General features: G+C 37.2%; 1 protein-coding gene across 3 annotated transcripts in view; it reads right to left on the reverse strand.

Moving 5' to 3' along the window:
- The window catches only part of Atp13a3 (ATPase 13A3), an 81,291-nt gene that overhangs the window by 42,254 nt on the left and 14,549 nt on the right, over positions 1-24,488 (reverse strand). For 2 of the 3 annotated variants that reach the window (XM_051191280.1, XM_051191278.1), the window contains exons 3-14: positions 14,445-14,545; positions 12,324-12,497; positions 11,387-11,569; positions 11,095-11,165; positions 9,347-9,427; positions 7,406-7,475; positions 6,558-6,692; positions 5,076-5,148; positions 2,944-3,075; positions 1,578-1,757; positions 1,333-1,490; positions 268-456 (exon numbers count right to left, since the gene is read on the reverse strand). In XM_051191280.1, coding sequence (XP_051047237.1) covers positions 268-456; positions 1,333-1,490; positions 1,578-1,757; positions 2,944-3,075; positions 5,076-5,148; positions 6,558-6,692; positions 7,406-7,475; positions 9,347-9,427; positions 11,095-11,165; positions 11,387-11,569; positions 12,324-12,497; positions 14,445-14,495 — 1,497 coding nt within the window. In that variant the 5' untranslated portion in view covers positions 14,496-14,545. The remainder of the gene's footprint in view (positions 1-267; positions 457-1,332; positions 1,491-1,577; positions 1,758-2,943; positions 3,076-5,075; positions 5,149-6,557; positions 6,693-7,405; positions 7,476-9,346; positions 9,428-11,094; positions 11,166-11,386; positions 11,570-12,323; positions 12,498-14,444; positions 14,546-24,488) is intronic. The other variant, XM_051191279.1, reaches the window with a different exon arrangement.

The raw sequence follows: 24,488 nt of genomic DNA on the forward strand, positions 1-24,488 counted from the left end.
TGAGGAGAGCAGAGGAAGGCAGATTTCACTAAGTATGAGGCAGACTTGGTCTACACAAATGAATTCCAAGCCAGCCAGGGCTATATAGTAAAACTTGTCTCCAGAAAGAGGGGAGAATGAAGAAAAATATTCAAAAATCTGTATATGCTAAGTAACTGGAAAGAGGGGAAAGTACAGAAACATTAAAAATAATGGCAGATTAATTCATAAAAGAAATACAAATGTCAATATTTAAAAGTAACACAATGATTATGAAGCCAAACCAACCTTGTCAAAGCAAACAAGATTCAGCTGTCCACAGATATTTATCCTTTGGGGACTGATACAGAAAATCCCAACTTTTTTCAGTCTTCTCTGAGCATATACAATTCCAGCAGTCATTGCAGCAGGAAGTGCAGGTGGTACAGTAATTGTAATTATATCAAGAGACTTAATAATTATTTCCTGAACTTCTTTCTACAATCAACATAAAAATAAACATCAAACTCACAATATTTACTAATTTAATGAAAACAATCAACACTTTTTTATATTTATGTAAGTATATACATCCATATTATTGACATAATTTCTTCATTCAAAGATTCTGTAAAAGGGCTGAGGCATATAACGGTAACCTAGCATGTTTAAGGCCCTAGGTTAAAATCTTAATGCTTTTGGGGAATTCTTAACCAATAGAAAGTTCAATTGGCTAGCCAATGAACTAACAGCAGCTAAAGAAGACAAGCATGCACTCTCAGGAACTCTTGTCTCATTCTATCAGCTTGCATTCTTCACATTACTACCTTCAAATCAAGCTCAACAAACCTTATCTGATACTCTCATCTTACAAGCAACTGGACAGTCTCTCCAAAAAGCTAGAAATAAAATCAGGTGTGGTCTCTTATATGAGCCTTCAATTAAGTGTTCAGAAATAATTTTAGTAAGCCAGAAATGGTGGTATACACACCTGTAATTCCAGCACCCAAGAGGCAGAGTTAGGAACAGAATATAGCTAAATAAGCATGACAGATTATTATTGTATATATTATTTAAACTTATTCTACAAATAAGAAAAGGCTTTTTTTGGTGCGTGCTTCTTACCACATAAAGTACGAGACATTCTGAAGAATTATATGCTAGGATGGGAATGTCTTATACTTGCAGGAGTTTTGTTGTTGAGAAAGGCTCTTACTAGACAGCCCAGGATGGCCCAGAACTTCCAATTTTCCTGCCTAGGCCACCCAATATATTTTTGGTTTCCAATATAATAGATACCACTGCCATAGATTTAAAATTAACTTCAACCACATGTAAAACAATTAAGAACAAAACTTATCAAAAGTTACATACCTTATTTAAAATGCTGTTGATGATTGTGTAAATAAACCCAATGCCAGCCACCACCACAAGACACAGCAGAAACAAGTAGGCATCTCTATAGAGTTTAAAATCAGTTGGCTTGGGATAGAGTATAGAACGAACAAGCTGTCCTTTGGAAGTACTAAATCCTTTCAAAAATGGAAGAGGAAAATTACTTCTTTTTATGAGAATTACCTCCCCAGTCAGATTTCAAATTCAAAAGAGGTATTATCTACCTGTTCTAACTACTATGGCTTTCACAAGTTCTCCAGTGTAGAAACGGGTCTGAATAACAGTTGTCCCACAAAACAGAGTGTGTCGTTTATGTGTCTCTGGACTGTAATACTCCTCCCCAGTTCCTTTTACATCCACTGAAGGATTTGGCAAGTTAGTCTTTGTCACTGGAACACTTTCCCCTGTTAAGAAAATCAAATGTTAAAGGAAAGCTTAGGAAAAAATACTAAAATATTTTAAATGTTAATACCACTCCTTATAATAGTTAATAACTGCTCTATAGATGGACAACATGGTGTAACTGATCAGCTTTTTGTCCATCAATTGGTTCACTGAGAAATACCAAGCCATTTCCCACAGTAATTCAGAGTGATTCATGATTCAGAAATAATGCCTGCCATTATTTGAAAACTGTTTTTATGATTTTCAAAAAAATTCAAAAAACTAAGGAACACATTCTTAAAACCAGTGATGGCATAACATCTTTAACCACCACTAGGCAGAAACACACCACAGGAACACAGAAAATATGAGCAAGAGAGAAAGAGTATTAGAAGGTCTTTCTTTTTGCAATTTAATTCTCTTTAGCATTCACATTTCTTCAAAGAGTATATAAATCTATGTGTGACCTTGTGTGGTTTCAGCCTCAAAATATAGCATGTAAGAAATAATTTCTAGCCAGGTGGTGGTGGTGCATGCCTTTAATCCCAGCACTCGGGAGGCAAAGGCATGATATCTCTGTGAGTTCTAGTTCTAGGCCAGCCTGGTCTTCAAATAGAGTTTCAGGACAGTCTCCAAACCTACAGACAAACCCTGTCTCCAAAAACGAAAGGAAGGAAGGAAGGAAGGAAGGAAGGAGGGAGGGAGGGAGGGAGGGAGGGAGGGAGGGAGGGAGGGAGGGAAGGAGAGAAGGAGGGAGGGAGGGAAGGAGGGAAGGAGGGAAGGAGGGAAGGAAATAATTTCTAGCCAGATTTTAAAATTCACAATTTAAAAACTGAAAGATCTACATCTAGATTGTGATTTTTCAGTAGTTACCTTAAAAGGCTTATTTATTTCCACTTTTCACATATGAACAGAAGTCAAATACGTTGCAATTTCTGTAGGCAAGGACTTCTTTCTGCTTCCCTTACTATAAACTATTTCCCTATGTCCAAGGAGTGGCAAGAAGCAGGCCCAGGCATGTGGTCAATACCAAAATAGTGATTTAGCACTAGTTTTTAGCTCAGAATGTAGTCTACTCACACATACAAAATCACTACCAATCACATTTGAGTAAAGGATAGAAATGATATGATTTTGAAAAAGTTTAAACTACTTAATACTAATACCATCATAAAAACAAGGCATGATATTGGTGACTCCATTTACCTGTTAACATGCTTTCATTTACAATGCAAGTACCATTAATAAGTACTGCATCACAAGGCATGACTGTCCCATTTAATGGAATGATCATGACATCTCCCGGCACAAGGTCTGTAGAAAAGATTTCTTCTATTTCTGAATTTGAAAATAAAGTTAAAAGAAATTATTCTTTAATTTGGAATAAAAACACAGCAAATAAACAAATGACCTATCCAAAAGTCTCCTGTCCTCAGTAAGCTACTGAATCAGTGAATACATTAACACAGCATCAAGGCTGGAAAGATGGCTTAGGGGTTAAGATCACTGGCTGTTTTTCCAGGAGATCTGAGTTCAATTTCCAGTAACAACAACATGGAAGCTTACAACTATCTTTAACTCCAGTTCCAGAGAATCTGATACTCTCTTTGGCCTCCACAGGCATCAAGGTATGTCAGCTAGCTTGTCTCCTGACAAGATGCTGACTAAGCACAGGTAATAGCACCATACTCTTGTGAATCAATTTTGGCTATCTGTCACCTTAAAATACAAGTGTAAGTCCACATAGGACATTCTGCTAAACAGGCAAAATGAATTTAGGTTTCTATAATTCCACAGAAACTAAAGAAAACATGAAAAATGTGCCATATTTTCTTTTCAAAGGTATTCTTACTATAATTTATGTCTCACCCCTTCTCAATGTTTTAGTCTTTTAAATTATTAAAAATACAGCAAGCTAAATTGATTAAATATATAATGTCAATTAATCCATTATGTCTCTGAAAATTTAAATCAAACATTGAAATTCCAGCATTTTGAAGGATGAAAAGGTAGTAAGACCATGAATTTGAGGCCAGCCTATCAAGACCGCTCTCTCAGGTCTCTGTACATGTAGACTTAAAAACCTTAAAGCTGGGTGTGGTGGCTCTTTCCTGAAAAGTACCAAAACTATTAGGCTGCCTAACAATCATAAGTTTTTGTAGCAGCAAGATCAGAAATTCGAAGTCATCTCTGCTATATAACAAGGTCTAGGCCTTTTTGTTTGTTTAAACAGAAACAAACAAAAAATAATAATCCTACCAAAAATTAGTAAGATGGCAATAAGTGTGGGAGATCCTAGTGAGAGAAGGAAGTGACTGAAGAGAAGAAGGAAGACTATCGCTTGGGAGGGGGGTGCGGACATAGAAAATAGAACTCTGGAGAAATGAAAAGTGAATACTGCCTCCAAAGACCATATTATGCTATCCTTCACTTCTTCAGTATCATAGACAGCTTATATGTTTCATCTCTCTTCCTATAATCATTGCTTCCCTTTTACTATGCCCCATGTAACAACACTAACATCCACCTACCCAGCTGCATAGATCTGAAGACCTCAGTTTCAATTATCACTAAGTCTTGTTCAATGCCCACATTTCAAACCCATGTCCTTTCTTGCTAACTCTACAACCCTGTTCTCAATCCAGATGATGCCTTCAGTACTGTCTAAACATGGAAGCCAGACTTTTTAAGGACAAACAGGATGGGATCTGCTTAAAGCCCTTTAGAAGAAGACAGTCTTAACTTCAGGCCCCTGGGTACTTAATATCGTCTCCTCCTCTTGTCTTATGACTCCTCACCTGTCTTAAATTTGGCTAACTGAAACAGTCATTCTTAGACTTCAAAAAAAATCCACCCTGAAGACTCTGAAGCACTAGTGTTAAGTGCTCACTGTATCCCACAGTAATCACCACACTTAGCTTTCCTAGAGCATGGCAAAGTGCCTCTACACTACACAAAGCAGTACTTACAATGTCCTATAAAAGAACGAACTGCCCACAAATCCAGGAATCTAAATGTATATTTTCAATTCTGAAGAAGGAGAAAGAAGGGAAAAGAGGAAGAAACAGTAATAGGGCTGGTGAGGCAGCATAGAGTAAAGGTGCTTGCCACCAAGCCTAATGACCGTAGTTCAATTTCAGGACCCCTGTGGTAGGAAGAGAGGGGATTCCCACCGGCTGTTTTTCTGATTTCCATACATATGCCACTGCACACACATACAATTAAGTAACGCAATTTTAAAACTATGCAAATACACATACAAAATGATCTTACTTTACATGTGAGCATTTAATTGGATGTTTTCATTCACTTTTTCAAAGCTCATCAGAAGTACTTACCTTCATTTACTCTACAAACTGAAACTCTCACGGTACTATGAGTTGCCACCATGTCATGTAACATAACATATTGCTGAAAGAAAAATGAAATTAAAAACTAATAATACAAATATGTTCTCAGGATACTTGAAAAAAAAGAAAGCTCAATTACTGTAATCATGTTTTTACTGTTCTGCCTACATAAAAAGGTCAAAAATCAAGAGACAGGGAGACGATTCAATGGTTAAGTGCTTGCTACTTGTGGTTTGAATGAAAATGGTCCCCAAAGGCCCATTGGGGAGTGGCACTATTGGGAGGTGTGGCCATCAGGGTTTCAAATGCTCAAGTCATACCCAGTATCACTCTCTCCTGCTCAGCTACCTCTCCAACACCATGTCTGTTTACATGCCACCATGGTTCCTGCCATAATGGCAATGGACTAAATCTCTGAACTGTAAGCCAGCCCCAATTAAATAGTTGCCATGGTCATGGTGTCTCCTCACAGCAACAGAAACCCTAACTAAGACATGACTCAAGTTCAGATCTGAGCATCCATGTGAAAGCCAAATAAATGGGCATGGCAGCCTGCCTATAATTCTAGCACTCAAGAGGCACAGTCAGGGGATTCCTAAAGCAAGCTGGCTAGCTGAACTAGTTCAGTGAGCGAGCTCTGGATTCAACTGAAACACTACCTCAATGAATAAGGCAGACAACAATCCAAGAAGATATCCAGTATCAATATGAGGTCTCCAGGAACTGCACTCACTTACATGTGAACACATACATGTACATACCCCAAAAATTTAGGAATCCAAGAATTACTGTTTTAGCTCAAAACAAAGATACACTTTAAATGAAGCAGTCTTGAGAACAATGGCACTATCTTTTAAACACTTCAGTCTTTAATAAGCAGATACAGATGCCTACAACTTCTGAATAATCATGTAGTAATAGGATTATACAAACACCTAAGATTGCAGATCAGTGAGCATATGCAGTCTTAAGTTCAAACTCCAATAACACAAAAAACAAGTATTTGATTCCTCCCACCCCTCTGCCCACCCCCACAATTCCCCAAAGAAAAAAGCCAGGACTGAAGAGATGGCTCAACTGTTAAGATCACCGCCTACTCTGGTTGATTCACATGACCCACACAGTTGCTCACAATCTCCTGTATGTAACCTTAGTCCCAGGGGATCCAATAATGTCTTTTGGCCTTTGCAGGCAACAGGGACACTTGTGGTGCACTGACATAAATGCAGGCAAACACCAGTACACATTAAAAAAAAACTTCCAAAGGCCAAGCATAAAGCAGGATTGGTTAGCTGTAAAGGCTACCCTAGCTACCTTATCTAAATGAACAAACCAAAGAAATCTGTATGTGTACTTACGCAAATATAACATTAAATGTATTTTATACCAAGTACTATGCATTCTACAAGCCTTATAAGTTACTAAAAATGCAAATATATTTCTGAAGTAAGTATATAAATTCTGACTTACCTTTCTAATGGAATACAGTGAGCTTATAATGGATACTATGGACATAATCACAATGGCTAGAGCATAGTAATAATATTCATCAATGCTCCACAAGGTAACACTGAACAGCTGGAAAATGTAAAATGGGTTGAGAACCTGAAAAACAACAAAAAAGGATACATTAACAGCCAAAAATGGAGTAAGATATGTATGAACAGTAGATTTTCTACTACTTTACTAGAGCAGTAGATTAGCACAAAGGATGAGTTCTGCCTTTGCCTCCCAAGAGCTGGTATTAAAGGTGTGCACCACCACCGCCTAGAACTTTTTTGATCCTACACTTTTTAGTCAATACACTAAACCATGTTTGCAGGCAGCACTAAATGGCTATTCTAAGAAACTGGTGGAGAACAATCATATTTCTAATAAAGTATCCACCCAATACAAATTTTTATCTATAGCCAAAAACAAGAACAAAAAAGACTGGCAAGCTTTCCTTTGCTAGGCAGTTACTCACCAATTTCCTCTACATAGTCATAACCCTTTACTCAAACAGCTAAGGCAGTTTATAAATGAACTCTCACTGTAAGAATTAACATGTTCCTTTCATTTCCAACATGAAGCGAAGATAGGAACAAAGGGAGAAGTTAATACACTTGTAAGACAGGAGATTTGGATGTGATGATATATATACATGAGAAAAGAAACAAAATTACACACTCTCATCTTAGAAAAGACTTTTTTTCCACTTTTACTTCCCAAGTAAAATATGAAGCAAAATTAAAGAGCAGAAAACCAAGAATATCTTCTTATACATGACTCTTTCCCAACTGATGAGTCTACTGTTGAGTTATATACAACAGTCTTACCTCTTTAATTAGAAGCTTAAAAACAGAAGGCACTTTCACAGCAATTTCATTTACTCCATAAAGCAACTTTCTATGACAGAAAAATACAGTAATTGTATTAATAATATGATTTAGGAAAAGAATTATGTTAAGATATAATTAAAGCCAATAGTGCTTAGATTTGTGGTTTTAAATTAGTATGTTTCATGACTAAAGTTCTCTACTTTAAAAAATAAAAAAGCTGCTCCTGGACGGTGGTGACACAGGCCTTTCCAATCCCAGCAGTCAGGAAGCAGAGGCAGGAGTATATCTGTGAGTTTGAGGCCAGCCTGATCTATAGATGGAGTTCCAAGTTACCCAGGGACACACAAAAAAAACTGGGGAGGGGGGAGGGAGCGTGCACAGACGGGGACACTGAAATAAAAAAGCTATCCATGCTATTGAAACCAAAGGAGTCAATAATAGCAACCAAACTTTTAGCAGTTTACATCATTTTGACTTACATGTTTACTATGACAAGTATCTTTCTGACTGGTCAAAAGACTCACTTTGTTATGTCTAGACTGTCCTGAAACTTACTATATATATAGCTCAGGCCACCTTCAAACTCACAGGAATCCTCCGGTCTCAGATTCCCACGTGCTGGAAACTACAGGTGTAAGCCACCATAACTGACTAAAATGCTCTTCTTGATAGGAAGGAGGTGGGGGGGGGGGGAGAGAAACTTCATTTTTATGTCAGTGCATAGTGTTCTGCCTACCCATCCGTGTCCATGCATTACATGTATGCAATATCCAAGGATGCCTAGGGAGAGCGCTGGATCCTCTGGAACTGCGATTACAGACAGTTGTAAACTGCCATATGGGTGCTAGAAACCAAATCCAGGTCCTCTGAAGGGCAATAAGTGCTCTTAACCACCAGTACATCTTCTCCAGCCCCAAACAGAACAAACTATACTAAGATTTAAATCAATTACAACTAACTTTTTGTAAGAAATTAAATATATTTGAAGAATCTTACAACTTTTTTTTAGGGAGAATACCTCACTAATCAAGTTCATTTCAAAACACTGTACATTTGAAATCTTTTAGAAAACATTTTCTTAGAGTTGCTTGGAGGCTGGGGATGCTGCCCCATTAACAGAATGACCACCAGCCATGCACAGGGCCCTGGCTTCAATGCCAAAAATTGTATATACCAAGCATTGATTGTGTGGTGCTTCCCTGGAAGCCCAGCGCTTGGGTAGGAAATGTAAGATCAGGAATTCACATCCATCCTTGGCTACATGTTGAGGCCTTGTTAAAGCAACACAGGGGAGCTCTCAGTGTAGAATATAGAGTGCTACCCTTTTCCTGGTCCCTCTAAAACCTTAAATTCTTCATTTTAATCTCTTGTAAGAGTATGCTTTCTGTGCTGTTATATAATTATAGCCTTTTATTCGGTGTTAAATCAGAATTTTTTTTTGTTCAAACACTGAAAAACATGTTACAATAGTTCAAAAAAATTTCAGTTTAATCCAAAAACTACATTTATCTTTAAAATATGTCAATACACTAGCATATTTTTATACTTAAACCAATAACACAAAAAAGCATGGCTCCCTGTTTAGTTTCATGGTGGGAAATCCCAGCTCATGTTTACAATTCCAATTACAGAACACACCATTATCTCACGAGACTGAGAATGACACTCCACCCACAACAACACATCCCAATTTCAGAGATAGGAAAATGTGGGAAATTTTGCATCTTAAAATTGATGAAACAGTAATCTTGGGAATATTAGCTTACCATTTTTATAATTTTCAAACTAACAGTTTTGCTCAAACTCTTAGTAAGGACATAACTAACAATATTGCTGTTTTATTTACGTACCTATACTATATGACAGAGAGTTGGCTATATACACACTTGTAAATTTAGAAATTTTGAGAACAGATCTACTGTAGTTGGATAAAGTTACCTGTAGGCATGCATCCCCTTTGTCAGTCCTGCACTATGCTTTTCATAAATGGATGTACAAGAAACACCTTCATCCAGTCCCCTAAATAAATCCAAAGTTTTAACTTTAAACAAAGTTTAAAATATCCAAATTTATTAATGCCTCATTTTGCTATATGCGTGATTTTCAAACTGTAACTTCCTTACAAACTTCTGAGAAATTCTTAACAATAAAAACAGAAATCATGAGAATTTTAAAATCTCAAAGTGTAACAATAATGGTCTAAGTCTCAAACATAACTATGTCATCCACTGTATTTGTAATACTATATAAATGTACATCATAGCATTATCCTTTAACAGTTTCCAAAGCTTATGAGTCACCAATCAAACTAATAAAACTTAAGACTAATAAGAATCCAAACTAAAGATTTTTTTTAGTTCTTATCCTGTTTCTTCTTTATATTTTTAGTTTTAAATTAAGAAATCATATTCACTTTCTTCCACAATGCACCAATATAAATTCTTTCCTGAACTATTACATACCTGGTTTCAAAGTATAGTATTTACAATCATAAATGTCTAACACCTAGAACAATCCTAACTAGGATCCAACTAACATATTTACTTCCCCCCCAAAAAAAAACATAATTATACTTATTTTAACTGATACCAGCCAAATATCTCTAAAGCAAAGAGAAGTAAGCGTTAATCTACTTATTCTCTACATTTTACATATAGAAAAGCCAAGCTCTACAATTTGTTGACACCATTAGGACTAAGTTTAAATTTTATAAATTTCAATGACTGACAGACACCAAAAAACAATTATATTAGATATTCTTCCCACCAGAGCTGATGACTTCTCCACAATGCAGTACAAAGACAGACTAGCAACTATGTATTTTTAAAGAGACTGCAGGACATTGGCATTTTTCCATAAAGCAACGGTTCTTCAACCTTAGAACCAGGTATAAGAAAACCATCAGGCCCATTCCAGAACATTGTAATTCTTTAGAATTTCAGGTAAGCATTAACTTAATCATTTTTGATTCTTGTTTTTACTGTTAAGACCTACAAATGTCTCTGGCATTCTAAAACAATGATATTTAGTGAGAGGTTAAAATAACAGTAGGCTAAGACAGGAAATTGGATACAAAGTGAGCAAAATAACAAGACCCTATTTTTTAAAGAAAGTCTAAACCATAAAGTATTTATTTAACTTGAATTCTACACACAAAACAAAATAAGGGATTACTCCAATTTGTCCTATCCAGTGCTCTTTCTCAGCAACATAGTAAAGTTTTCTAACTATGTATTACATGGTTCTCCGATTACAAATAAATGGGACCAACAACAGAAAGAAGTAATTCAGAACTCTAGAAAAAACCATAGGGTTTGGGGAGTAGGGCTCAGTGTGAGCCCCAAATTCAATCCTAAACCCAGTTCACACCAAAAATAAAGTAAAACAATAACAACATCAATCAAGTAGAAAACCCAAGCTGCGAGGATACTAAAAATCTGCATGCACCTCAGCATCCATGACCGCTGGGGATTCACTGGTATGTACCACAGGCAAGTACTTAGCTTTCTCCTAAATTTCATGTGCATGTTTCCATGGTACAAGTTGCAGTGACACTTATTTTCAGTAAGTGAATAAAAGTAATAAAACAAGTCTCTGATTTTTATGTAACAACAGGATACAGCCTCTTTTACTAAAGCATTTTCAAAATATTCATAGTATATTCCAAGCAAAAGAAAGATACTTACTTTAAGAAATCAAAATTGTGAATGGTATCATTCCAGAAATATTTTACGCTATGGTGGGTGAAATATCGCATCTGCAGAATACACATAAACATTACATCAAAAGGCTTCACATCACTTCTTATAACATCATTTGTTTCTATTAGACCTTAAGTTTTATTTAGTGGCAGATATTTTACAAAGCATGTAATTTTATTTCAAGCAGTAACTGCAAATGCAAAATTATGATCTACCTTTGACAATATAGAATGTTAACTATGTTTTTCTCAAAGAAGCTTTGATGCTCATACAGTACCTGTTGTAACTGAGTCTGTGAGTATTTATTTATCTCACATCTATCTTCTTCAGTCAGATTCTCAGTTAAATGAACAGCATGGCCATTAGAAACCTTATTAACTAAAGATTTTGCATTAAAATCTGGTTGATTTTCCAGATGAAGAAAGCGAATTTTTGCACAAAACCACATTTTAAATTCGTCCTTGGAAGAAAGGGAGAAAAGTCAAGTTAATTATGAATATTAAATAACTGCCTGTATTTTTACATAAATCCTACTATTTAAAAGTTTAGTCATCTCTTGCTGAGTTAGTATCATTTCCTACTCATTTAACATGAAAAATTTCTGATCAACTTTAGCACACTACCAGTACAACTATCAACAGATTCTATTAAAGTTAACAATTCCTTAATTTAATTCAAATATATACTGAACATTAACTATTTATTACATCCTTCCCCCCCCCCGACCCCCACCCGCCAAGACAGGGTTTCTCTGTGGCTTTGGAGGCTGTCCTGGAACTAGCTCTGTAGATCAGGCTGGTCTTGAACTCACAGATCCACCTGCCTATGCCTCCTTAGTTTTGGGATTAAAGGCAGGCACCACCACCGCCCAGCTACATCTTCTTATAAAATGTTTTCAACTGGGGTTCTAAACAAAGTGCTTAAGATGTAACATCACAGCCAATAGCTGGCTTAGTCAATGAGGGGTCTGAGCTATCTACAGTCCTAAAGGGCAGAACTCCAATTTGTCCTATCCAGTGCCAATACCCTAGTCATAAAGAGTTGTAAGATAGCCTCATCAGATTTAAGATTCTTTTTAACCTAATCACCAAAACAGTATTCACAAAGCCATCCCAGAGAAAAACTAGACATTCCAAAGTCCCAGTCCCTTACTTTGAACCATTTACACAAAGTCACTTGAAAACTAGCTACTGGTAAAGACATGCACGACTTACAGTAGTCCTGAGCAGCACCACTTCACAGTCCTTCACTGCAGCTCTAATACATGTGGCTTTTACTCGCCACTCAGGCATCCAGTAGAGGAGGAGGAGGAGAAAACCACCAGTACAAATCACCCCTATAGAAACCATGACAAGCTTCCAGCGGCATAAGTTATAGCCATGTATCTCCTGCACAGAAATGGCAATCACATGATTAATGAGCAAATGATAAGGCAGATAAACTAAAACTTGTTTCCAAGATACATTATATATATTATTTTATGTGTATGAATGTTTTGCCTATGTGTCTGCCTGTACACCATGGGTGTGCAGTGCCCTTAGACAAGAAGGAGCTCTGGAAATAGTGTTACAATTAGTTGAAAGCCTCCATGTGGATGCTGAGAATCAAACCTAAGTCCTCTAGAAGAGCAGCCAGTGCTCTTAACCACTGAGCCATCTCTCCAGTCCCATTCCTTGTAACTTTTATCATTTCATTATTTTTTAAATTTAAGTCTTTCATAGATCTTTACAAAATAAAGTTTTTATTCTGCAACCATTTCAGACACGCAGAAGATGTAAAAACTTAAGTGTTTCTTACAGACCATCCCATCCAGTTACCTCTGACCCTAATTTCTGGTGCTTCTGTCAAACCCACACTGCCTTACTAGTGTCAACTACACTCAATGTCATGATTTGACCAGTTTTTCTACTTACATCTTGTCCCATGACACTACATTCCCTGACTGACTAATTGAGATGGTTCAGACATTAAAAGTGCTGACCATGATACAGTCTCACAAAGGAAAGTGATGTACCCAAGGAAGGCTGGCTCCAACTTATTTATGACCCTCCTCTGCCTCCTACATTGTGGATTTCAAAGTATTACCATGCGTCAGCACCACATTGTTTTTGGACGTTTGTCAGTTTGATTTTAAGTGACTTGCTAATTTCCAATACCACTGTAATTGACCAACTTCACTTCCTAACCCAAATTGTTTTAAATGTTCTTAAATTCTCACCCACAGTGGCTGCCAAATAAAATATTTCAAATTGAAGGCCTCATTTAGTGTAAATTTCAAATAAGTAGTGGAAATTTTTGTTTATCCTTTGCCAGAATCCTTAACATGGTGGAGACACATGCCTATGATCTCAGCACTCAGGGAAGACTAAGTCAGGGGAGGGCTATGAGTCTTAGGCCAGCTTGAGCTATAGCAAGGAGAAAACTTTATTATTTTAAAGGCATCTATTTTACCTGATAAATACTGAGAAGTTTTTGTTTTAATTAAGCTTTCAACTTTATAAACACAAAGAGAAACCTTTACTTGGGGAACCAGCAAGATGTACCAGAGTATAAATGTGCTTGCCAGGCATGCCTCCTGACTTGAGCTCAATCCCTACAGCTCACAAAACTCTTAAAAGTTGTCTTCTGACCTCCACCACATGCACACATGTATCTACATGTGGACACAAAAATAATAAAACATACTTTTTGAAATTTTTAAAAATAAACAAACAACCTAGGTGGTGGTGGCACATGCCTTTAACCCCAAGATTTATGAAGCAGAGGCAGATGGATCTCTGGGTTCAAGACCAGTCTAGTCTACAGAGTGAGATCCAGGACAGCCAGGGCTACACAGAGGAATCCTGTCTCAAAAAAACTTAAAAACAAAATAATAGTAATAATAACAACAACAACAACAAACACAACCATCTCAATTCAAAAACTCAATTAATTCTGGTCAAGTCAGGTATAATGGCAAGTGCCTTTGATCCCTGAACTTAGAAGACACAAACAGGTAGAACTCTTGAGACTGAACCTGGCCCATCTATGTAGTTAAGTGCAAGGCCAATAAGGGCTTCACAGAGACTTTGTCTAAAACAAACAAAATGTGTGTGAATGTGCACATATATACACATACACACCCACACACACCCACGGGCACACATACACAACCTTAATTAGGATACAAAAATTCAGATATGTGTGTTGTAGGTAGGTGTTTCACTAGAGATCAAACCTAGAGTCTCAGCACATTAGCTGGGCAGATGCTCTACCATTAGGTTGTACTCCAGCCTACATTGGTTTTTCTTTAATTGTATCTTTTTACTTCCTAGGAAATTATGAAAGCTAGTTACCATTTCATCTTCTTGACCCTTGTTGATAGTCTTCCTTTCTTCTTTGTCCATTTCTACAGTGACCTGGAAGGTGCTGTGCTTCACACAACAGGTGAAGATAACTGCAGGAAGAAAGGAAACAAATGTTGGCTTTCTTTAAAAACAGATCTTGGCTGCTGACCAGAATTAGTTGTTACTAAAACCCCACTGCTAATGACAACACAAAGAGAAATCAAGTTGGAACTGAGCTAGAAAATGTCTCCCTGTAGAAAACTTTCCTTCCAGAAGGTGTTAGATATACAAGCCGCTACTGGAAAAAAGTTATCAACAGTCTTACACAGGTATGGACTCTGTACACTACAATACCAAACTGTCAGGCAAAATATCCACATGGGTACAACAGGGTCTTGACTGTTAAGTACATAACCAACTACTTTCTGATTGGATTTGGGGCCCATCCCACAGGAAGAAATTCATGCTTTGACCTGTAAAGTCCATTGATGGGGAAGTCTCAGGCCCTTGGGGGGAGGGGAGATAAACCTATTATTCTTTGTTCAAACAACCTTTCAAATGTTTGTTTATACCCATAGATTATTTCTGCTCTCAACTTAGACAGAGGAGCTTCTTTCCCCAGTTAATAAACAGACTCATAACTGATAGAGTAAGTAACTGTTGAGAGCTCAGCCCTAAACATGACATCTATATTACTCCTCCAAGGGTCAAGGAACATCACTGTAGAGAGCAGAGGGGTTAAAAAAAAAAAAAAAAAAAACAAAAGATGGGGAGGAACATTGTGAAATGCTACCCTCTGCACATGACACAACAGCTGCCCTCACTAAATGACAGCAGCAAATATGGACAGAAAAGGGGCTCATAGGACCCCACCCATCCCTGAGGAGCTATTGGCTGGGGAAGGAGCATGCATTTCTTTAGTAGAATAATCACTAATAAGTTACCCAATCAACCCTAATTAAACTCAATGGGTAATACCAAAACTAAAAAAGAAGACCATAAAAGGAGCTTGTTGAGAAAAACAAAGCTTTCTGTGGACGTGGGACAAGATAATGGGGCCAGGAAGATAAGTATGTCAAAATGTACTATTTACATATGTGAAATTGTTAAAGATAATTTCTCTGTTTTTTAAAGTTAATAATAGCTCACAGCTTTAATCCCAGCCCAGGATTTGGAAGAAGAAAGAAGATATGTGAGGCCAACCTGGTTTATGTAGTAAACTCCAGGCCAGCCAGAGTTACTGTGTAAGACCCTGTCTCAACAACTGTGATTAGTTTGCTTTTTATCCACCCCTTCCCCCACCCTCACCCCAAGAAATGGTTTTTCTGTGTGGCCCTGGCTGTCCTGGAATTTGCTCTGTAGAGATCCATCTGCCTCTGCCTCCTGAGCACTAGGATTAAAGTTGAATTTTTATTGCTTTGGCAAGAAAAATGGCAGTGTTTTATGTTTTATAAATGTCTTTAATGATATCTTCCCTCTACCCTTCTTAGTAATGTGTCCCTGAAGTGAGTTTTCACCCCAGACAGGCTTCACAGAAAGTAATAGAGCAAGCTTCAGAGGATCGCTCAGTATAATGGGACTCACACAGGGTTATTAGTTCAGTGTTATCCTAATAAAATGTTGGCTAGGAATTACTATTAAGTATGTAGCACACTGATTTGTTAGGTACAATAATCTCTTAAGATCCAGACCTGGGGTGGCAGGTGCTAGAGAGATGGCTCAGAGGTTAAGAGCACTGTCTGCTCTCACAGAGGTCTTGAATTCAATTCCCAGGAACCACAGGGTGGCTCACAACCAACTATGAGATTTGGTGTCCTCCTCTGACATGCAGGCATATAGGCCAGAACACTGTCTACAAAAATCCTCAAAAATGAATGAATAAATGAATGAATAAATCTTAAAAAACGAGAGAGAGAGAGAGAGAGAGAGAGAGAGAGAGAGAGAGAGAAAACCAGTCCTGGTGGACACACCTGTAATCCCAGCACTCAGGATAACCATGAACCCGAGGCTAATCTGAGTAACAAACTTAGTGACTCTTCCTCTCCCTGCCTAACATTCCCAAAAAAGGTTATGGTTGTAAGCTGGGGGATAAAAAAGGGTTCTTTATTTTCTCTCAGAACTTAAATCAATACATATCAAAGCTGTAGCAGGTATGGATTAGAAGCACACTGAGTTTTATGGTCATAGGAGGTGGGGAGTCAAAAATCGGCATGTCATTGTGAGTGCAGAACCAGCCAAGTACTATTTGTGAGGTGCTGGAGACGCCTGCACAGGGCACTGTGTGTGATAGCTAAGTTTTCTCCCACTGATCTGCAGGCCCCCAGAAGACTTGCAGTGACTTCAACCAACCAGGGAGCACATATATTAAGAAGAGGAAGCACCTAGACTGAACATGTAGTCATGAATAGCAAAGGAACATATATGGGTTAGGTGCAAACAGTCTAGCACAGTACATAAAGGATTAAGTACCCCAGACTTTAGTACCTGGCAGAGTCCTGGCATCCGTCCTTCAAATACCAATGGCCAGTTACATTTAAATTATCAGTTCTAACCTCCTCTTCCCTGGCTGGCCTGGAACTCACTACATAGACCAGTCTGGCTTTGAACCAATTGAGATATGCCTGAGTGCTGGGACAGTTCTAACTTATATATATATAAGTTATATATACATACATACATACATATATATGTATGTATAAAAGTGTACAGGAGAGGCTACACCTAAAGTTTATTCACTGCTTTAAAACAAGTGTAGAGAGCTGATGAGATGACCTGGCCACACAAGCCTCGCCACCTGAAATTTGACCCTCTAAATCCACACTGTAGAAAGATAATGAACTCCTGAGCAAAACACACACACACACACACACACACACACACACACACACACACACACACACACACACAGTTTTTCTCTACAAAACACAGTAAAACACTATCACCTCCCTCAATTTGGATTCCATACATTGTTCTAACTGGTATACATTAGTTTTGGCATATAGCAGACACGCCAAAAAAAAAAAAAAAAAAAAAAAAAAACACCACTTGTTTGACTGTTACAATTTAACAAAATATTTGTACTAAGACAGCAGTGGGTTTTTTTTACAAGTTAACTGCCCAAGTAAAAGTCAAATGAATTTTAAACTACTCCATATATGGAACTGTTTAAAATCACTAATCAACCAAACAAAAAATATTAACTTCAATGTCACTGCAGAAATGGAGCAGTTTTAAAAGTGTCATGTCTAGTTTCTCCAAAACAAGTCTTGCTACCATTCAAATCCTCTTAGGAATACTGTCTTCAGTCTATGGCAGGACTTGGGCACTAAATCATACTTAATCATCCCAATACCGTAATAATCCATCAAAGCAATGATTTGAAGTGGCAATTATTCTCAATGGCTAGCTATCTAGAATATAGAAAGAACAATTAAGCAAGCCCAACATCATTCCCTGTCATAAAGCCTTAACTTGTAGGGTATAGTCCAATCCTGCTTATGTCTTCAAAGGTAGGTCAAAGAACCCCATCCCTGACAAATATTGGGCTAAGCTGGGCTTCTTCCTCAGGATCAGTACCATCACTCAAGATTTATTGGGGATAAGTTTTGATAACCAACTTTGGTCATTTCCCATAACCACCACCACCTTTACATGGAGAGAAATGCCTTCCAGTCTTTAAATTTAAATCTATTTTATTATTATTGTGTTTATTGTGGGTACGCCACAAAGTGTGTGGAGACCAGAGGACAGCAGAGTCAGTTCTTGTCCTTTCCATGAAAGGGATGATGAACTCAGCTCATCTGGCATGTGAAACAAGCACTGTTACCCACTGAGCCATCACCTGCTCCTGCTCCCTGTTTTTATAATCTTCACTTTCAAGTAGTGACCAGATTTGCCCACCTGTCTAAAACAACAAGAAAGACAAAATACATAATGACTTTAAAAAATGAACATCAGGCAAATGAAGAAAACTGGTAACTGAGCATTGTGAAGCTAACACACCATACTCTATCTACACTTGCTCCAGTTTACTGAAAACAGACAGATCTGGAAACTCAACAGTGTCCAGCAGTTCCTAAACTGTAAGGCTGGGGAGTTAAGTTATGTCACCAGAAGACTTATACACAAATAAAGAGCAATGCTGAGCATGGTGGCTAGCCAACCTATAAACACAGAAGCTGGAAAGTGGTAGCAGGATAATCAGAGTTCAAGGGCTGCCTCAGCCACATGGAATTCCAGGCCAGAATATGCTACAAGAGACCCTGTCTTAAAAACAAAGCAAGGGAAGAAAGAAATGAGGGAAAGGAAAAGATCTAAAAGAGGGTCCCTAGTCTTATTTGATTTTTTTTTTTTTCCTGATAAGGTCTCACGAGGAATGCAGACCAGACTGGCTGCCTGTGTGCTGGGATTAAAGGTGTTCACCACCAAACCTAACACCACTCCCAACCCAGTATTCAGTTGAGTACTATTGATCAACACTTGCCAAGATATTGTCAGTACCAGAACCCTACCCGCCCACATATTCTCTCATTTTCTATTTTTCCATGGGTCCTGCTGTGTAGAGATGCCTGACCTCATACTCAGATGTGTAATCCAAGCTAGCTGGAATTCATGGCAATCTTTTTATAGCTCAGCCTCAAAAGTACTGGGATTATAGAAATGAACCAGCATGCCCAGGTGGAATTGCCATAAAAACTAATTATTTTCATTGGGCTCACATACTATTTAAAATTTTCTCTAAATGTATAAGTTGACCTTAGTCTAGCATTAAATATATTCCCAAAATCTTGAACAGTTAAAGTATATCAAAGAATACTCCATTATTTTTGAGCTGTATGGTAATTTACTGGGTAGGACAACCTACTTAAATATTCCTCAATAATCACTGTCTATATTACATTGCAGCTCATTATACAAAAATTACTTCTCTACATGCCAACTTTTTCTTTTCTTCTTCTTCTTTTTTTTTTTTTTGAGACAGGTTTTCTTTGTATTGCTTTGGGGCCTGTCCTGGAACTAGCTCTGTAGACCAGGCTGGCCTTGAACTCACAGAGATCTACCTGCCTCTGCCTCCCAAATGCTGGGATTAAAGGCATATGCCACCAACACCCACATACCAATTTCTTTAAGACATAATTATAATTAATGCCTTGCCAAATTTTACCAGTTAGCAAAATTGTAAAATTAATTTAAATATAAAACTGTTCTAAAAATCATCCATTACCACTAACTTTAAATATATCATACACCTCATTGGGAAATTACCAAAAAGTAACACTTCAAATATACTGGGCAAACTCATAATTTCAATTGTGCTTTATATTTAAAACATGCATGTTATGAATATATAATTAAATGTAAATGTTTATGTAAATAAACCTTTAACATTTCAATGACTCCATAAAGATAAAGAACAACATAGAAATAACTATCTTAAAATACAATGTAGCCAAGATGCATATTAAATTCTGACATAAACCCAACCAAGGCATTTGAAGCATTAACAAGCTTCAAAAATACACTGAACAAAGTATATCCTGTTTGCTTGCTAGAGTGCATTTCTTTTTCAAACAAGTCAATTTCTACAACACAGAAAATAAATTTTTTACCAATAGCATTATGCCATTATTCCTCTCAGATCCTGATACTTCAACTTCCAAAAACTGGCTCTTTGTATAAAACCATAAAAACCCACAAAAAACATTAGAATTTTCTATCAAATATTGTTTCTGTTTAAACTGCTTTTAAGATGACTAAGATATTAAATTTGGGACTTTTTAATTCAGCAAATTTTAGAAGATATACCCTTCTGTTCTTTGTCACTAGCAAAAAAAACTATTTGAATAAATCCTATCCTGCTTGTACACACAAGTTTCAGCCACAATGCATGCCTGAATCTTGATGTTATCTAAACAGCAAAAGGTTAGGCTATTGTCCTTAGCCAAACCCTTCCTTGAATTTATAATGAAATAGATTTGATTCATGGGGTGAAAAAAAAAATGCAATCGAGGACAAAATGAAGCTATCAGAAATTAAACTCGCCCAGTTTAATATAATGCTTACCCCCTCTGTTCATAATTATTAAGAACCGAAAGTAGTCTTTAGTCTGTTCTAAAATGGTCAGACCTTATTTCCTAAAATAAGACAAACTGGCAGCAAAAGGCAGAGAACTCCCCAAACATCTAAGATATCTTTGCTTTCCACAAGCCCAACACTGTACTGTAATAGCTCATCTGAGCCAAACGTGATATATGTATCTGTAACCCCAGCAATCAGGAAACCAAGGCAGGAGAATAAGGAGTCTAAGGTCAGTCCAAGGTCCTGTCACAAAATAAAAGGGAATGAAAAATTTTAAACCTACCTAGAATTCCCAAAGAATAATTCCAACAAGGTGCTTTTCAGAGTGCTCAGTAACTCTAGTGAATGAAACTTTAAGCACAGAAATTTTAATTGTTATATTTTTTTTCTTTTTTGAAGACACCCATGTAGCCCAGGCTGGTCTTGAATTCACTATGTAGTTTCTGCCTTCCACATGTGCTATGACATGTATATTCTTGCATGCCCATTTTAAAACAAACATTCAACTCCCCTTTTCTGATTCAAGGTCTCTCCATATAGCCTAAGCTGGTCTTAACCTCTTGCCTGAACTTTCCATGTACTGAGATGACAGGCATTTATCACCCCTGGACACAAAGGATGCTTCAAATGTCCTGAATTATATATAAATACCATAACTGGCATTCTCAACACATTTTATTTTCAAATTTATAGCACCCACAATAAATCCACAATTCAAAAGTTCTTTGTGCAAATGAAACAAATAAGCATGGTACATTTAAACTATCTAATCCAACCCTAGAACAATCTTAATCTTATTATGTATATAAATACCTATGTAAAAAGAATAACAAAATCTTAATATTTCAACCAGAGTAAGCAAACTATGACAACTCTGAGGACAAAGCTCAAGTTCAAATCAGCTCCTAACAATAAAAATGACATAATATAGCTTAATGAATACGTGGAAATTTTACAAGGATACCAGCTAAATTTTAACAAAGGTTTACTCAATACCCACTTTATCACTTCCCATCTTAGACTTTGTCTTGTAATACATGCTTTTGTTTCTGTGTTTAGGCTTAAGGAAGACTATTGTGTTCAATATACACCAAACCAAGACTGTATTTAATTTATATTGTCAAGTGAAGTCTTTGTATAATGTGTTTGTGTGTGTGTGTGTGTGTGTGTGTGTGTGTGTGTGTGTGTGTGTGTTATAGAGCAACATGACAAGTAAAACGAAGTTAGTTATAGTTAGGCCACACAATATAATTACCAGTAATAGGATTAATATGCAGAATGAGTTTAGCCAACACTACTTTTTTTAATCATTTTATTATATACACTATATTATATACACTATCTTTTAAATGAGCATTTTTTATTTATAGCTCTGCCATATGGTTAAGGCTGTCCTCATGAGACAAAACAGTTTATCTAATAAATTCCCTATGTAACTGTGGCTGGCCTTGAACACTGGACCCTCCTGCCTCTACCTCCAGAATGCTAGGATTATATGTATATGCCATACCACCCAATTTAGTGTGCATTTTTAAAATGTCTATGTAAGGGGGAGAAAGGGAAATGGGGAGAGGAGTGTGTAAGTGAGGGAGTGAGACAACATGAGTGACCATACTGAAAACTGTATTTTGTATGCTAACCTAAAACTTAGTTTTAAAAATAAAACTGAGAATGGTGGTACATTCCTGTAATGCTAGTGCTTGGGAGAGAGGTAAAGGATCAAGGTTTCAAGGTCTCTCCAGCTGCATAGGGATTTTGAGCTGAGCTTCAACTTTATGTGATCTGGACTAAAAAGAATTCAGTACAATAAAAAGTCTACTGATTTAATTATTCAAGTCACTAGTGTCCTAGAAGTCTCTATTTCTTTCTCATGTATGTGACAGTTCTGAACTCCTTGATCAAGGTTAAAAGATATCAAAGTGTTATTATGACAAGTTTCAAACTCTTATCCATTCATTATGAAAAATTCTACAGTAGGTAAGAGTTTGAAACAGATTTATCCTGCAGACAGATTTTAAAAAACAAACAAAAACTTGCAGTACAAACAGCCTAGAAATCCTCTGCACTGGAATATGAAGAATGAGGGAGAGTTTAGTGTTTTTACCAGAAGGAAGTCTCTCTTTACTGTTGGCTGTTCAAAGCTACTTTAACAAACACACTGCCTTCTGCTTGTCTTCTTTTTCTAAAATAGGGCCCTATTGTAGTGCAGGTGTGCCTACAACTCACAATCCAGGGCCTCACACGAGCTAGGCAGGAGCCCTAAGCTAGTTAGTTAAACGTATTTCTTTTCTACGTTTTGGTTCAGTTGAGTAAAAGTATTAACAACCCATAATGTAAATATGGTAAGTAGCAACAAATTATTTTGTTCTTGTTTGTTTTTCAAAACCAGGTTTCTCTGTGTAGCCCTGGCTGTCCTGGAACTCACTCTATAGACCAGGCTGAACTAGAACTCAAGGGATCTGCCTGCCTCTACCAAGTATGTGCCACCACTGCCTGGCTGCAAGCTCTTATTTATTAAACTCATCTACAGAATTAAGTAAGTGCATCACCATATTAGAAGTGCATCAACTAGGTATAGTTGTAGTACATGCCTCTAATCCCAGAGGCAAGAGACTGAAAAGACCTGTGAGTTCAAGGTCAATGTGGCCTACATAGTGAGTTCCAGGCCAGCCAGAACTATGTAGAGACCATGCTTCTCTCTGTTTTGTGTTTGTTTTTCCAGATGGGGTTTTTAGTCATGGCTGTCATGAAACATACTCTGTGGATCAGGCTAGCCTCAAACTCACAGAGATCCATCTGCCTCTGCCTCCCAAGTGCTGAGATTAAAGGCGTATACCACCATGACCAGCTATGTTTGGGTTTTTGTTTGTTTTGAGACCATGTCTCTTAAAGGGGCACTGTGTACAACCCGCTGTTGCATTTTTTCACCTATAGGTGGCAATCCAATATTGCTAAGGAAAAAGAGAATGGTTGAAGTTAACTAAAATAATAAGTGGTTAGTGTGCACCAATTTATTTAATAAGACTGGAAATGTCAGTATGAAACGGGTTGCAAGCCGAGTGGTGGTGGCACATGCCTTTAGTCCCAGCACTCAGGAGGCAGAAGGCAGGCAGATCTCTGTGAGTTCAAGACCAGCCCGGGTCTATAAGTGCATTGGTGGTGCATACTTGTAATACCAGCACTCAGGAGGCTAAGGCAGGAAGAATACAAGTTTAAGCCATTACATAACATCTTTCCTGCCTCTTGCAAGAGATCAATAAAAAGAAAATATATCTTCAGTATGTATACACAAGGCCTTGGGTTTGATCTCCAACAAAAGAAGGGGAGAAGATTTATACTGTCTTTTTAAACAATAGAGTCACAGCATCTTTAAATTTCAAATCTATACATACCTTAATCTAACAATTCTAATTAAAGTCCATGGTATGTGTTATCTAGACTAAGTATATATGCATAAAACATATTCCTATTGTACTCTTTGTACCAAGAGAAAGCAAAATTCTAAGCTCCTTAGGATCTATCTCAATGTCCATCAACAGAATGTATGGATAGCTTATGAAATTAAGGCAAATGAGTTAAATTTATATATATAGACCAAAATAGCTCTATATAAGAAAAAAGAAATGACTGATATATCACCTTTGTAGCAATCAAAAAGTTTGTGTATGTGTTTAAAAACAAACAACAAGGAATAGTACTATACGCCTTTAATCCTAGCACCCTGCAGGCAGAGGCAGGCTCATCTCTGTGAGTTTGAGGCTGGCATGGTCTAGGCTAACCAGGGTTTCAAAGTGAGACCCTGTTTCAAAAAGGGAAAGCACAGAGGAGGAGAGGAAATTGTAAGACATGCACCAAAGTGTTACCATTAACTCCAAAAGTCGAAGTATTAGAGAACAGAGGTACCAGTATTACACACTTCAAGTCCCTCTGCATAACTGAATGTAAAATTTTTGTTCTCCCCCTTGCAAGTAAAAA

This window comes from Phodopus roborovskii, unplaced genomic scaffold, assembly GCF_943737965.1.
Source record: "Phodopus roborovskii unplaced genomic scaffold, PHOROB, whole genome shotgun sequence".
NCBI classification, from domain to species: Eukaryota; Metazoa; Chordata; class Mammalia; order Rodentia; family Cricetidae; genus Phodopus; species Phodopus roborovskii.